Consider the following 15,241-nt stretch of genomic DNA (forward strand, 5'->3'; position numbering starts at 1 on the left):
GTCCCACGAGACACTGAGGAGGACACGCGGGGTTAATCTGTGTTGGTCCCACGAGACACTGAGGAGGACACGCGGGGTTAATCTGTGTTGGTCCCACGAGACACTGAGGAGGACACGCGGGGTTAATCTGTGTTGGTCCCACGAGACACTGAGGAGGACACGCGGGGTTAATCTGTGTTGGTCCCACGAGACACTGAGGAGGACACGCGGGGTTAATCTGTGTTGGTCCCACGAGACACTGAGGAGGACACGCGGGGTTAATCTGTGTTGGTCCCACGAGACACTGAGGAGGACACGCGGGGTTAATCTGTGTTGGTCCCACGAGACACTGAGGAGGACACGCGGGGTTAATCTGTGTTGGTCCCACGAGACACTGAGGAGGACACGCGGGGTTAATCTGTGTTGGTCCCACGAGACACTGAGGAGGACACGCGGGGTTAATCTGTGTTGGTCCACGAGACACTGAGGAGGACACGCGGGGTTAATCTGTGTTGGTCCCACGAGACACTGAGGAGGACACGCGGGGTTAATCTGTGTTGGTCCCACGAGACACTGAGGAGGACACGCGGGGTTAATCTGTGAGTCCGTTGGTCCCACGAGACACTGAGGAGGACACGCGGGGTTAATCTGTGTTGGTCCCACGAGACACTGAGGAGGACACGCGGGGTTAATCTGTGAGTCTGTTGGTCCCACGAGACACTGAGGAGGACACGCGGGGTTAATCTGTGAGTCTGTTGGTCCCACGAGACACTGAGGAGGACACGCGGGGTTAATCTGTGAGTCTGTTGGTCCCACGAGACACTGAGGAGGACACGCGGGGTTAATCTGTGAGTCTGTTGATCCCACGAGACACAAGAGGAGGACACGCGGGGTTAATCTGTGAGTCCGTTGGTCCCACGAGACACAAGAGGAGGACACGCGGGGTTAATCTGTGAGTCCGTTGGTCCCACGAGACACTGACACAAGGTCAACAACAGGTGTCCCACAATCAAAGGCAGATTGTGAGCAGAAAACACATGGTAAATGAAAACGGATTGTTAACCCTTTCACTACCACACTACAGAAGGTTAACCTTTCACTACCACACTACAGAAGGTTAACCCTTTCACTACCACACTACAGAAGGTTAACCCTTTCACTACCACACTACAGAAGGTTAACCTTTCACAACCACACTACAGAAGGTTAACCCTTTCACTACCACACTACAGAAGGTTAACCTTTCACAACCACACTACAGAAGGTTAACCCTTTCACTACCACACTACAGAAGGTTAACCTTTCACTGCCACACTACAGAAGGTTAACCCTTTCACTACCACACTACAGAAGGTTAACCCTTTCACTACCACACTACAGAAGGTTAACCCTTCACTACCACACTACAGAAGGTTAACCCTTTCATTACCACACTACAGAAGGTTAACCTTTCACTACCACACTACAGAAGGATAACCCTTTCACTACCACACTACAGAAGGTTAAATAATAAATCATAACATTAATTTAATAAAAATAAAAAAACAAGTACATTTTGAATATCATCACATAAAAGCTAATTTATAGAAAGAAGTTATTTCAGCAAGCCTCGTTTCCTTTGGGTAAGCTGTTACACAGTGCAGGGGCCCTACTGACAGAAGCCTGAGTCACGTTTTGGTCTGAGCGAGGCTGTGGAACAATGAGAGGGGCCCTGCTGAGGATGTAACGCTGCACTGCGGCTGGAAAAGGGGTCAAAGGATGTGTAGCGTGGGCCGTGGGGCCAGACCGAGTAGTGATTTAAAACTAAAGTTCCCAATAAAATCTTGAAAAACATTCTAAAACTGTGTAGGGAATAGGGACATTAAAATGGGATCAATATGGTCTATGAGATTGGCGCCGGTCCATAACTGTGACAGCTGCATTTTGTACGAAGCTGTAAGGCAGACAGTGATTTTTGGCTGAGACAGAAAAACAGTCAGTAGCAATAGTCCAAACAGGAAGAGATAAAAAAAAAAGCACGAATAACATTTTTCCAGATCATTAAAAGATTTTTTTAAACGTGTCTCATCTGGAGAAAAGAAAAAAAGCAAGACTGAACGACTCTCTTCGGTTGTGCTTCAAAGCTCAGATCGAGATAAAATAAAACGCTTCTAGTGAAGGGCTTTGAATCTGAAGACAGACGGCCTCAATTATTGTGAAACGAGAGAGTATGGTGTGAAATAAGAGACGTTCGCATTTGATCTCAGTGAGTTGAAGAACATTTTGTGACATCCAGTACTAGATATCTATAGAGCAATCATTGAGTTCAGCTGTGAGCCGACACATATCTGGCTCAGTGGAGTAACACAGTAACTCCCATCACCAGTGTTTATTACATGGAAGATTTGTTAGTATAGGCCATATGCCTGAGAGAGAGAGAGAGAGAGAGAGAGAGAGAGAGAGAGAGAGAGAGAGACACACACACACACACAGCATGTATGCATGCCCCCCCCCCACACACACATATTATAAACAGCATATTATGATCTCTCTCTTTCCCCCACACAGACCCATGCAGCGACGTTCTGTCTGTCTGTGGTTCTCTGAAGAGAGCCATGTGCACTGATCTGTATGGGAGGTCCTCTACTGAACTATTAGACTAACCAACATACACACACACACACACACACACACACACAAACGGACTGACAGACATGGGGGGAGGGGGGGTAGTAGTGTTTTTAGCATAATTATAGGATACCAAAAATACATAGCTAACTACCAAATGATCATCCTCATCCATCCATCTAATATTACTAGTTGTTCATCATCTATCTAATATTATTAGTTGTTCATCTATCTATCTAATATTACTAGTTGTTCATCTATCTAATATTACTAGTTGTTCATCATCTATCTAATATTATTAGTTGTTCATCTATCTATCTAATATTACTAGTTGTTCATCATCTATCTAATATTACTAGTTGTTCATCATCGATCTAATATTACTAGTTGTTCCTCATCTATCTAATATTACTAGTTGTTCATCATCCATCTAATATTACTAGTTGTTCATCATCTAATATTACTAGTTGTTCATCATCTATCTAATATTACTAGTTGTTCATCATCTATCTAATATTACTAGTTGTTCATCATCTAATATTACTAGTTGTTAATCATCTATCTAATATTACTAGTTGTTCATCATCTATCTAATATTACTAGTTTTTCATCATCTATCTAATATTACTAGTTGTTCATCATCCATCTAATATTACTAGTTGTTCATCATCTATCTAATATTACTAGTTGTTCATCAGAGGGGAAGAGAGAGAGAGAGAGGGGGGGGGGGTATGACTGTATTATGACTATAGTGTGCTCTGTTCTGTCTGGTCTCTGACTGGATTCAATGAGACTCAATATCAGACTCTCTGATTACCTCTACTTTACTTGGCCTTGACTACTTGTATATTTGTCTCTTTAGTATAAGAGTGTGTGTTTGTGTGAAAGTGTGTCCAATCAATGCATACATGTAGGCTGTAGCCTGTGTGTGTGTGTGCATATGTGACCGATCGTATGTTACTCCTCTGCGTTGTGTTAAATGTCGATGCCCCGAGGGAGTTTCGAACCCGGGTAGGCCGCACCATGTCTTTTTAACACTTTGAGTGCCAGCAACGAGATTTCTCGTTAGTTCATGCCAACCGACGAGAAATCTCGTTTTTAATCGTTATTTTTTTTATTATCGATTTCCATAAATGTTTCATCAATCTAGCCTCACGTTACCAGTGGGGATCTGTCTGAGCTCGAACAGGGAAAATACTGCCGCCTATCGTCTCTCCGGTTGGTACTGCACCCCATTGGATTGGACTGAATGAAACGCATGGGGGGAAAAAAGAGTCCGGAATCCACATTTTACTTGTCAGGCATGTAATTCGAGCCTATTGCAGTCATCGCCCACCATCAGAACAGCGTGGAATATGTCTTTCGACCACCCAGCGTTGGATCAATAAACACGATCGATATTTGGAATGGCGATCAGGAATTGGAATAATCTTTTTGGAGAACATCTGATCTGAGGTAAGGAATCTATTTTACCAGTATTGGGATAATCAGAGCTGTTTTCACCTATATCAGCGTGTGCCATATGTGTGTGTGTGGCTGTGAGTGTGTGTAGCTGATCAGGAAATAAGATAATCGATTTTTCAGCCCGCTTCTATAGCGTGCATAAGTACACATAATACTATCAATAATTGTTAGGATTGGGGGTGCAAAAAACCCAGGAGGGGCATCGCAGCCAGGAGGGCTGAAAATGGGTGCACAGGCCCGGAGAGGGGGGGCAGAGGGTGGGGATGGGAACCGAGGCCTGGAGAGGGGAGGCAGGGAGAGAAACAGAGAGCCGGAGAGGGGAGCTGGAGCTGGGAGCAGAGGCCCGGCGAGGGGGGGTGGGGATGTGTGCCGAGACTCGGAGAGGGGGGCTGGACCTGGGAACAGAGGCCCGATGAGGGGGGGTGGGGATGGGTGCCGAGACCCGGAGAGGGGAGCTGGACCTGGGAACAGAGGCCCGACGAGGGGGGGTGGGGATGGGTGCCGAGACCCAGAGAGGGGAGCTGGACCCCGGGGCAGGATCCCGGACGAGAGACCCTCCAGCCGCCGGACTAGGGACCGGATCAGGAGAGCCGGAACGGAGGTGCGGCGGCGACGACCCCCGGAGCAGGATCCAACGCAGACCACGGCGAGGACCAGGGCGCCGATCACGGCGTAGGGCTGGACCAGACGGGGAGCCAGGACCAGTCGAGGAGCCAGGATCCGACGAGAAGTCAGGACCAGTCGAGGAGCCGAGATCCGGTGTAGCAGCCGGACCAGGTGTAGAGGCTGGGCAGGACGTGGAGACCGGTCTCGGCGGCGAGGCGTGGCGTAGGATCCGGCGATGAGGAGCCTGGAACGGTGACAGCCGGAGCTGCGCTGACCGGAACCAGGCTGGCAGCGATGGCTGGATCAGCTGTGGAGGCCTTGTTAGCGGTACTAGCCCCGCTCGCCCTCTGAGCCTTGCTAGGCCTCTGAAATTTGCGAACTGCGGGGACTAGGCTAACCGTGGGGCCTGAGCCAGCTGTAGGGACTAGGCTACCGGGCGGGGCTGTACTAGCTGTGGACCTCTGGTCAGCCTCACAAACTAGGCTGACCGTGAACCTGGAGCCTAGGCTAGCAGTGGGGACCGTGCTAGCTGGGGAAGCCTGGCTAGCTGCGGAGGCTAAGCTAGCAGACAGGGTTGTGCTAGCTGTGGATGTCTGGTTAGCTATAGGAGCGAAGCTAACGGGCAGAGCTGTGCTAGCTGGGGACGTCTGGTTAGCTATAGGAGCGAAGCTAACAGGCGGGGCTGTGCTAGCTGTGGACGTCTGGTTAGCTGTAGGAACGAAGCTAACGGGCGGGGCTGTGCTAGCTGTGGACGTCTGGTTAGCTATAGGAGCGAAGCTAACGGGCGGAGCTGTGCTAGCTGGGGACGTCTGGTTAGCTATAGGAGCGAAGCTAACGGGCGGAGCTGTGCTAGCTGGGGACGTCCGGTTAGCTATAGGAGCGAGGCTAACGGGCAGAGCTGTGCTAGCTGGGGACCTCTGGTCAGCCTCACAAACTAGGCTGACCGTGAACCTGGAGCCTAGGCTAGCAGTGGGGACTGTGCTAGCTGAGGAAGCCTGGCTAGCTGCGGAGGCTAAGCTAGCAGACGGGATCGTGCTAGCTGTGGACGTCAGGTTTGCCTCAGGAACTAGACTGACCGTGAACCTGGAGCCTAGGCTAGCAGTGGGGACTGTGCTAGCTGGGGAAGCCTGGCTAGCTGCGGAGGCTAAGCTAACGAGCGGAGCTGTGTTAGCTGGGGACGCCTGGTTAGCTATAGGAGCGAAGCTAACGGGCGGAGCTGTGCTAGCTGGGGACGGCCGGTTAGCTATAGGAGCAAAGCTAACGGGCGGAGCTGTGCTAGCTGGGGACGTCCGGTTAGCTATAGGAGCGAAGCTAACGGGCGGAGCTGTGCTAGCTGGGGACGCCTGGTTAGCTATAGGAGCGAAGCTAACGGGCGGAGCTGTGCTAGCTGGGGACGTCTGGTTAGCTATAGCAGGGGTTCCCAAAGTCGGGGTCGCGACTATAAATTTTTGCAGTCAGGCCACTGAACTTAGAAGCAGGCCAGGACAGTGTTTCTAGTTGCAGAAGCGCAATAACCTAGGTGGGGAACAACCAGGAGATCACTGCAACTCATACAAGTTGGAGAACTATCTCTCTCTCTCTCTTGCTCTCACACACACACACACAAAAGGAGCCGCATGTGATTGGTGGAGGCAGAACCCTTACAAAAAACTGTTGTTGCTAATCATTGACACATGCTAGCCTGTAATAATCCCCCCCAGACAAATCTACTTTGCATTTGATATATTGCAAATATATGCCATCACACACACTGGCATTTAAAGGGTTAGAATTATACAATTAATATGTGGTGTTATGATCAGGGCTGAAGTTGAATAAAAGATTGTATTATTTTCAATCTGACATTACAAAAAAACTGAAAAACCATCAAAATCAGTGTTGTTGCTAATCATACATATGCTAGCCTGTTTTTTAACAATAATTTGTGATGCCATCACAAACACTGGCATTTAAAGGGTACAAATAAAAAAATGCCTGCACCAGAATGAAATGCAGGAAATGAAGTCTTTGTAACAAGAAATGTCCTGGTGGGGGACCCCCCGCTTAAAAAGTGGCCTGACTGGGGCTATATTTTGCACTATATTTCCTGGCCTGAATGATTTCCCCAGTCCGGCCCTGGTTAAAAGCCTCCAATGCTTATTAGTGTGTGTGCGTTTGAACGTGTGCATGTTTCAACCATACATTTCCATTTATATAAAAAAAAAATTAATAAAAAATTGTACCTCCTATAATAGTGGGGGTCGCGGCTCTCTGACCCCGTTATTTTTGGGTCGCGGCCTGAAAAGTTTGGGAACCCCTGAGCTATAGGAGTGAAGCTAACGGACGGGGCTGTGCCAGCTATGGACATCTGATCAGCGGTGGACATCTGAGCAGCCTCAACGGCGGTGAGGGGCTCTAGGCTGACCGTGAACCTGATACTAGCTGGCAGGCTAGCTGCATTAGCCATCGACCTACACCCCTCCATGAGGGCAGTGACACGGTCGGCCATGTCCCGCATCGCTGGCTCGTCTGTCGGACTCTCCGTCGATCATCCGGAGCAGGAACACCCACTTGGCAGGTGAGTAATGCTGCATGTCACCGTCCACCATGCTCCGGATTAGGCTTGGGCGGTATGACGGTATACCACGGTATTTAGAAATACCGACGGTATTGAAAATCAATACCGTCAAAATCACAGTTGGGTTTCAGTTTCTATTACACTGAAACGGAGCTTCGACAGGGACGGCATTGGTTGTAGTGCACACACACAGCACGCGCCAGCAGAGGGCAGGGGAGGCACTCCGTTGATTGGCTATTGTGAGTCACGTGAGGAGAACACAGAGGTCTTAGCGTCACACTAACCTGTATGAATTTCCTCCATCTCTAAGCAGACTGCTAAAGCTTAAGCAATAATAATAATACGTTACCATTGAACGATGAAGCGTCGAAGTTAACCACCGTCACTCCAGCCCACGATGAGCTCCCTGACCACAGATGGCTAACGTTTTGTCAAACAAGAGCTAAACTTTTCTGCACACTGTCGCATTTGGACAATTAAAGGACTCTGTTCGGATTTAAGCAAAACCCTCGCCACGAGTCGACTCGCCAGTGACCTCATCCAGCACAACGAGACGAGAGACAGAGGCACTTCTTTGGGAATGTAATATAAAACGGGGTGAGTGAGTGTTGAAATTTTTTAATCCTAATGCAACTGGCTCACGTTGATACCTGGATGGTGGCTAACTAGCTACCGTTAGCTCACGTTGATACCTGGATAGTAGCTAACTAGCTACCGTTAGCTCACGTTGATACCTGGATGGTGGCTAACTAGCTACCGTTAGCTTACGTTGATACCTGGATGGTGGCTAACTAGCTACTGTTAGCTCACGTTGATACCTGGATGGTGGCTAACTAGCTACCGTTAGCTCACGTTGATACCTGGATGGTGGCTAACTAGCTACCGCTAGCTCATGTTGATACCTGGATGGTGCCGGCAGTGGCTACCGTTCTGTGATTTGTTTACTTCGAGGTTGAAGAAAGTGCACTTTCAGGTTGAAAGAACGGCCCTAATCTCAACGTGTTTCAATATAAGCGAGCGTTATGTATGGTGATAACAAGTATATTGTTAGCTCCGCCGCCGCCGCCCCCCCCCCCCCCCCCCCGCTGATGAAAATGAAAGTAATACCGTCATATACCGTATACCGGGGTATTATGTCAGCAACTTATGACGGTATGAAAAAAATTATACCGCCCAAGCCTACTCCGGATGATCGTCATGGTATCGGCCACCCTTTCTGCTGCGTTCTTGACTGGTGGCGTCATTCTGTTAGGATTGGGGGTGCTGTCAGGGTGAGAACGCAATTGCAGACCGGGAAGAGAGGAGGCAGAGACGGCAGGATACGTGGAAATATATAAAGACTTTACTAGGACGACGAAACGATACAAAACAGAACATACAAAGGCTCAGCCGAGCTGGCTCAAATACAAAACAAAACTGAATCACACGGGAAAACAAAGATGAACGAAAACGGAATACATAAACTACTTACAACACTTAACACTTTGATCGCCATGGGTTAAATTCATAATTTACCATCCCTCGCCAGCTCTATTTGTCTATGGAGAAGTTCCCCTTCTTTGCAGGGCTATAACTTTTTAAATTCTATTGCTACATTGCCATTATTATGGCCCATTCAATGTCCTATATGTATTGTTCAGGGTGTAGCAACGTTACACTTTTTCATTCACATATTCATACTAAAATATGGTCTGAAGTATAAGTATGTTTTTATCGTTTTCTGCAGCTTTCTTCAGAACGTGATTTATAGCCCTAAATGCATTATATTGATGATCAAATACAGTTTGGTAGGAATCTGTGCGAGATAAAAAGTTTCAACTGGACGTGGTTCTAGACGTTTCTACGCATCATCTGATGATGACCGGATGGGCGGGGGATCGTTTATAATTCCGTGGGCAGCGTTAGATGATTCATCCAGAGTGGGTCATATGTTCATCAGATCAGTTAGTATAGAATACGTTAGAATATAACGCTGAATCTTACCGTGGCTTCCTCGCGCCGCTGGCAGATGAGCGTGGAACAGATTTTTTTCTATTATGGGATGTAGAAATGCCCGATCCATTTCCAGGTTGTATAATAGTATATACGTCCAAATAACGTTGTTTATTGAGTTAGGGCGAGCAATCTATTATCCAGTGTTTCAAGATGGAGTCGCAGGAGCTATAGAGAGTGGCCAGACCACATTTGGATGAGTACTACCGGTTCAAAGGTTAATATCCGGTTGGCGATCTGCCGATCGGCCACCAGATGGCGCTCTTGAACCGCTAGAGAGTTGAGAGGAGATCAGCACTGTGTCTCAGGGCTCCGGAAAGGAAATATGATTTCGATGACAGATTTTTGAAATATTGACATCAAAGACGAGTTACGGCGTCTTCGGCAGAATGAGCATGGCTCTGAATGACGTGAAAACTCGTTCCCGGCGATCATAGTGTTAAGAACATGAAACAAGGCACGGAGAGGCACGACGGGCAAGGGAACATGGAGGAGTGAGGGTACAAGGAGGGTACAGGAGACAATGACGCCACGAGGAAGTGATGACAAACCCACACTTAAATACCAACACTAATTACAACGATCAACACCTGGCAGGGCCAGGCCAAAAAGATAGAATCAATAAACACCAAACAAGACACCAAAAGCAATAACAAACACAACAACCAGACAGGGAGACGACATCAAACAAAGACAGGGGTGGGCCCAAGATAATAAATAATTAGAAATTAAATCTATTATCTTGAACCATAATAAGATGGCCACCTGCACCATCAGGCTACCCTGGCCACTAGAGGGAGGTAGGGGACCAATGTCAGGAGGGAGGAAATGTCCACTGTCATTCTCATGCCCGGCCCAACAAGGGCCGGGCCGCATGTATCGCTTCCGCAACGGAATTCGGTTTCCGGGTTCCTCTGATTGGCCGCGACCCCCACGTGACCCGCCCCCCTATCCACCGCCCGCGGACTCGTTCGCTTCCTCAATTTATACGCATGGAAGTATTGACTGAATGAATGAAAACTTTATTTAACAGATTGCAGAATGGGTACAATACAGTACGGCTCAATACACACAATTGTTAAGGGGATGCAGACCTGAGAAAGACGTTTGTCTTGTTTACATCAGGGTCCCCCATTTTCAATTCATATAGAACAACGCGATATTTTATTTGTTTGTCATGACAAACCAATTACATAATCCAACATATGTGTAAAGGCACAACATATTCCAGTTAACGGTATCTTTTTTTAATGATTTGTTACGGCGCAATCAATACTTCCATGCATTCGGGACCTCCATGTTTGGGGGTATTCATCAGACAAATCGGATGCGGGGATTCGGCTCCCATCAGGCGGGCAAGAACTGCGGGTTTTCAGCCTCTCCCCTCTCTCCTGGAGCTTAAGGGGGAGCTTAGTATTCCTGCCGCGGAGGAGGTGGCTACAACATCAACACACAGTGACTACATGCAGTCACTGTGTGTTGGCGTAGCCAGCGGGTAAATCGCGATTTTTTTATTTGTTTGTCATGACAAACCAATTACATAATCCAACATATACGATTCATAAATAGGCCGAAAAATTACAACGTGTTTTGTGTATTACAGTAAAGCGCGATTCCTGCAGAATCTTTTTTTTCTTTTTCTGAAAGTTTCAAAAAACGAGCTTTTTTCAAAATGGTATAAACGGAAATGAACCGATTAAAAAACAATCCGTTTCGACAATGTTGACTGCAAACAAGTCATTGATAAGCGACGGTCGTATTAGACACATAGCCATAATTTAAGATATAGTTTATGCGTTCACAAATGTGAGCGCTCTGTCATTGAATAGAGCGTTGGCACTCAACGGGGTATATAGGACTGGCACGGCCGGCACGGAAAGTGTTAAGGGAAAGTGAGTTTAACTCGCAGTACCGCTTACTGCCCCAGTCACTTCACAACACACGTCCATCGTGACTGTGGATATTACTCACGGACCTCCGTTACACACACACCTATACACACAACAATGAGTCCTCTAGGGTCATGAATGACTACTAACTGCAAGGTTATGAGCCAAGCCTGAGTCAGGGAGAGACACTCATAGATGGTTATCTCTGCTCTGAATATACATATATAAGTCTATAAGCCATTAACCCTTTCACTGCCACATGACAGAAGGTTAACCCTTTACTATCACACAACCGACGGCTGTCGTGTGGCAGTGAAAGGGTTAACCTTCTGTGTATTGTCGCAGTGAAAGGGTTAACAGTTTTGGTAGTGCGGCAGTGAAAGGGTTAAAGCCAACCTGAAGCTTGCCTATCTGTCCCTCTCTGTCCTTCACCCAATACATATGTCTGTAGGGCCTTCTGTCTGGGTCTGTGTGTGCTGTAGTCTGTCCCTCTGTAAGCATGTCTGTCTGATTGATCCAGGATCTTAACCATTTCACTACCACACTACCAAAGGGTTAACCCTTTCACTGCGACATACAGAAGGTTAACCCTTTCACTAACCGTCTGTAGTGTGTGGTAGTGAAAGGTTAACCTTCTGTAGTCGTGTGGTGGTGAAAGGGTTAAGACAGAGCCACTGCTGGATCATGGATAGAATGGCTAATTGACACGATCTCTAGCCTCTGGTGAATGGAGTGATTTGATTTGTCTGTGTGGCCTGCTTCAAAACTAATTGATCACATGGGTCTTCTGGAAAAAACATGACCAACTCAACTCTGATGGGCTGATGTCACTAGAGTCGTCTGAACTAATGACGGTGAGGAGTCGTGGGCTATTACATTGTCATGCCTCTGCTATTATCATCAGTGTATCAGACCAGCTGGGCGGGTGTAGCCCAGTCCCACTCATCTTTCATAAATAGCATATCTTAACTCGGTAAAGGAACCCTGGCAATATGGGACAATAAGAAAAACGACATGCACACACACAGAATAGCAATAGGTGCTTGCGCCTGTGTTTGAAGTAGCATTTCCAAACAAACACGCTCCCCTCACCTTATAAAATGTACATTATGACAGGTTTAAACGTTGGACTAGTCCGTCTGGCGTTGTTGTGATATAGCTTAAAACCCGTTAACCTGCAATGAGTCTCCTGGCCATTTTCGTTTTCGAGGACTGCATACTTTTTTTGCAAACCAAAACAACATACTTTATACTTATAGCACATGCATGAGCCTGGTCTCTTTTGAAAGATGATATTCTGAAGTTTCACTTTTAGTGCACTGCTAACGTAATAGAGTAACATAGGTCTGAACTTGAGTTGTAAAAAAAACATGTAACTCAAGTTTTTCTGTAGTAGTTAATAGTCCAGAGGTAGTATTTCCCCAGAAGGTGTTATGGCTTCAGCCATAGCCTGAAGCCTTGTGTAGTACATATCCAAATTTCATAAAGATCCATTCAGAAATGAGTGATTAGGCGTGATTTTTGTCAACTGTGTACAAAGAAAAACTCAGTTTCCTCATAGACTTCAATTAATTCGGCTGTTTTTCTCTTCCTGTTTTCGTGTTTTAGTTTTTTTTATTCATACATGCATGTGGAGTATCATTGGAAAGCCACACTCATTGGCTACAATGATCCACAATCATTTTCGAGATCGGATCTAGATTGACGGAACTACTGCAGCCTGAGTCGGGAGTGGTATTTTGCGCAATACTGTGTACTTTGCACAAGCCTCAAATACCGGCATGTAACTCGAGAACCGCTGAACGGATTTTGTCGGATTTTGTCGCTATCGACAGGCAACAAATAAGCCTTCAATTCTATATATATTGTATTACAAAATATGCAGACCCGAGCCACTGGGGGTCGCCAAAGTGCCGGTTGCAAAAAGTCCGAAAAACGTCCCATATGAGGGACGTTGCAGCTTAAGAGGTTGAATAACTTGCCATTCCACACTGTTATCAAATAGCCTAATATATGCCTACTAGTACTACTGACTTGCCTGATACTATTATTTTCTCTCTGGAAAATCTCGCAGTTTACCTTTATTATATTTTCATAGATAGTGTCCCGGAAATCCAGCAGTGCTTTCTGATCGAACTCCTTCCCATTGATGATGCGCATCTGCTTGAGGAACGTGGACTTGCCGCTCTCCCCGGCGCCGAGCAGCAGGATCTTCACCAGCCGGCGCACCGCTCTCCTCTCCCGGGCCAGCATGGCGTCGATCTCCCGGCTCCTCCGCCTCGCCTCCCGCTCCCGCTGTGCCGCGTCCCTCTCCTGGCTGCCCGCGTCTCTCTCCCGGCTCTTCTCCTTGCTGCTGCCCGGGTCCCGGCTCGCCTCCGCCGGGAGCAGACAGCGGCTCAGGGTGCGGACCACTCCCGACATGTCGAAAAGTTCACCTAAACTTCAGTAAAACGTTTTCATAATATTATTAGGAGAAGGCCCTCTTCCATATATATATACCTAGGTTGGGAATGATCCCATCAAATAAATCAAATCCACTTCAAATAATTGCACGGTCCCCAAAACAAGTTAAAATAGACAGATGTATATTCCTTTGGATCCGTTATCTAGATGTAGCGTCGGGCTCTCGGCTGGTCGGTAAGTGGGAGATAGTAGCCCGTGTCCATCTTGGGTTGGCTACGACGATAATGTCCGTTCAACAAAAAAAAAATCACGGATATATAAGTGATAAAGAAACATGAAAGGAAACAAATCTCCAAATCTCCAAAAGTCACCAATCTCTCTGTGTCCAATCTGGTAAAGAAGTTTGAAGTTTAGGAGCTATATCTTCTTTCTAAAACACGTCTAAAGTTGACAATCTGGGCCGACCCCGAGGCAAAACAATTGATAAGGAGAGAGTGTGGTGACTGAGAGTTGGGTTCCCTTACTATCCAAACACTCCCAGCACTTTGTGAACTTGGGAAACATAATAATGGGACGGGCTCCTCCGGGCGGGCGGAGAGAGGATCTCCCGGTGCTCTGTACCGGGACTCGCCGCCAGGCGGCGCCAAGAGACCAAAGGGCCACCTGTCACCTGATTGCAAAAAATAATAATAATAATTTCTTGGATTTATATTATAGCGCCTTTCAGGAAACCCGAAGGCGCTGAACCCTTTCACTGCCACACGACAGAAGGTTAACCCTTTACTATCACACTACCGACGGTTAGTGTGGTAGTGAAAGGGTTAACCGGCTGTCGTGTGGCAGTGAAAGGGTTAACCTTCTTCTGTGTATTGTACTATTGTCGCAGTGAAAGGGTTAACTGTTTGGTAGTGCGGCAGTGAAAAGGTTAACAGGGGGGGCAGCTAAAGGGGAAGGAGGTCAGAGGAAGAACAAGATAACAATAAAGTAAAAAAAATAAAAATAAAAGAGGGAAATCAGTAATTTATAAATTTGGTGAAGAGGTGAGATTTGAGTTGGGATTTGAAAGAGTCCAGGGATAGGGTTAGGGTGTTTTGGAGGGATGGAGTTCCAGAGGGTGGGTGCGGCAACAGAGAAGGCTCTGGGACCGACAGTGCGCAGGTTGTTTAGATGTGTTACAATAATACAAATTAAAAAAAAAATACAAAAATAGCAAGGAAATTAAGTGTGTGCATGTTAGAGAGGGAAACAGAGAGAGAGTGGGGGTATTCTCATTAGCTGTATTAATACCATCAGTTGTTGACAGCTCCTACTCCTTGAAGGCAGCGATGCTGCATGCAGAGCAACCTTTTGAGCAAAGAGTGAGGAACAACATCAACCCAAAGAGTTGCCATCTGAATATGTGTTTGACCCTGTGGCTCACTGTGTTACCTGGCTGTCTGTAGGAGGGCTCCCTGCATGTCTAAGTTGCCCCCAAAAATGTGCTACGTGTGTAAGCCATCCACCCACACAACACAATTTAGGCCCATTGAGCTCACTAAAAACAGACTATAAAATCTGAAAATGAAATGCCCTTTATGACAAAAAAAAACTTCGTTTTACAGCCTTGATGTGGTCAATAATATAATGGGGAATACCTTGTATTCTAAAATACAAGTCGACTTAGTCAGGCAGAGGCATGGTGATGCTACCCATGTCTTTCAATTTTGTTTTATAAAATCTGTATTATACACAATTCAATACAGAA

At 46.8% G+C, this 15,241-nt stretch overlaps 1 protein-coding gene across 1 annotated transcript in view; it reads right to left on the reverse strand.

Annotated features, from left to right (window-relative positions):
- Nucleotides 1–13,970, reverse strand: part of gna12a (guanine nucleotide binding protein (G protein) alpha 12a) — a 35,330-nt gene extending 21,360 nt beyond the window's left edge. The window contains exon 1 of the mRNA XM_084317962.1: nucleotides 13,174–13,970. Coding sequence (XP_084174088.1) covers nucleotides 13,174–13,515 — 342 coding nt within the window. The 5' untranslated portion in view covers nucleotides 13,516–13,970. The remainder of the gene's footprint in view (nucleotides 1–13,173) is intronic.
- Between the last annotated feature and the right edge of the window lie 1,271 nt (nucleotides 13,971–15,241).

This window comes from Notolepis coatsorum, assembly GCF_963971535.1.
Source record: "Notolepis coatsorum genome assembly, chromosome: 7".
NCBI classification, from domain to species: Eukaryota; Metazoa; Chordata; class Actinopteri; order Aulopiformes; family Paralepididae; genus Notolepis; species Notolepis coatsorum.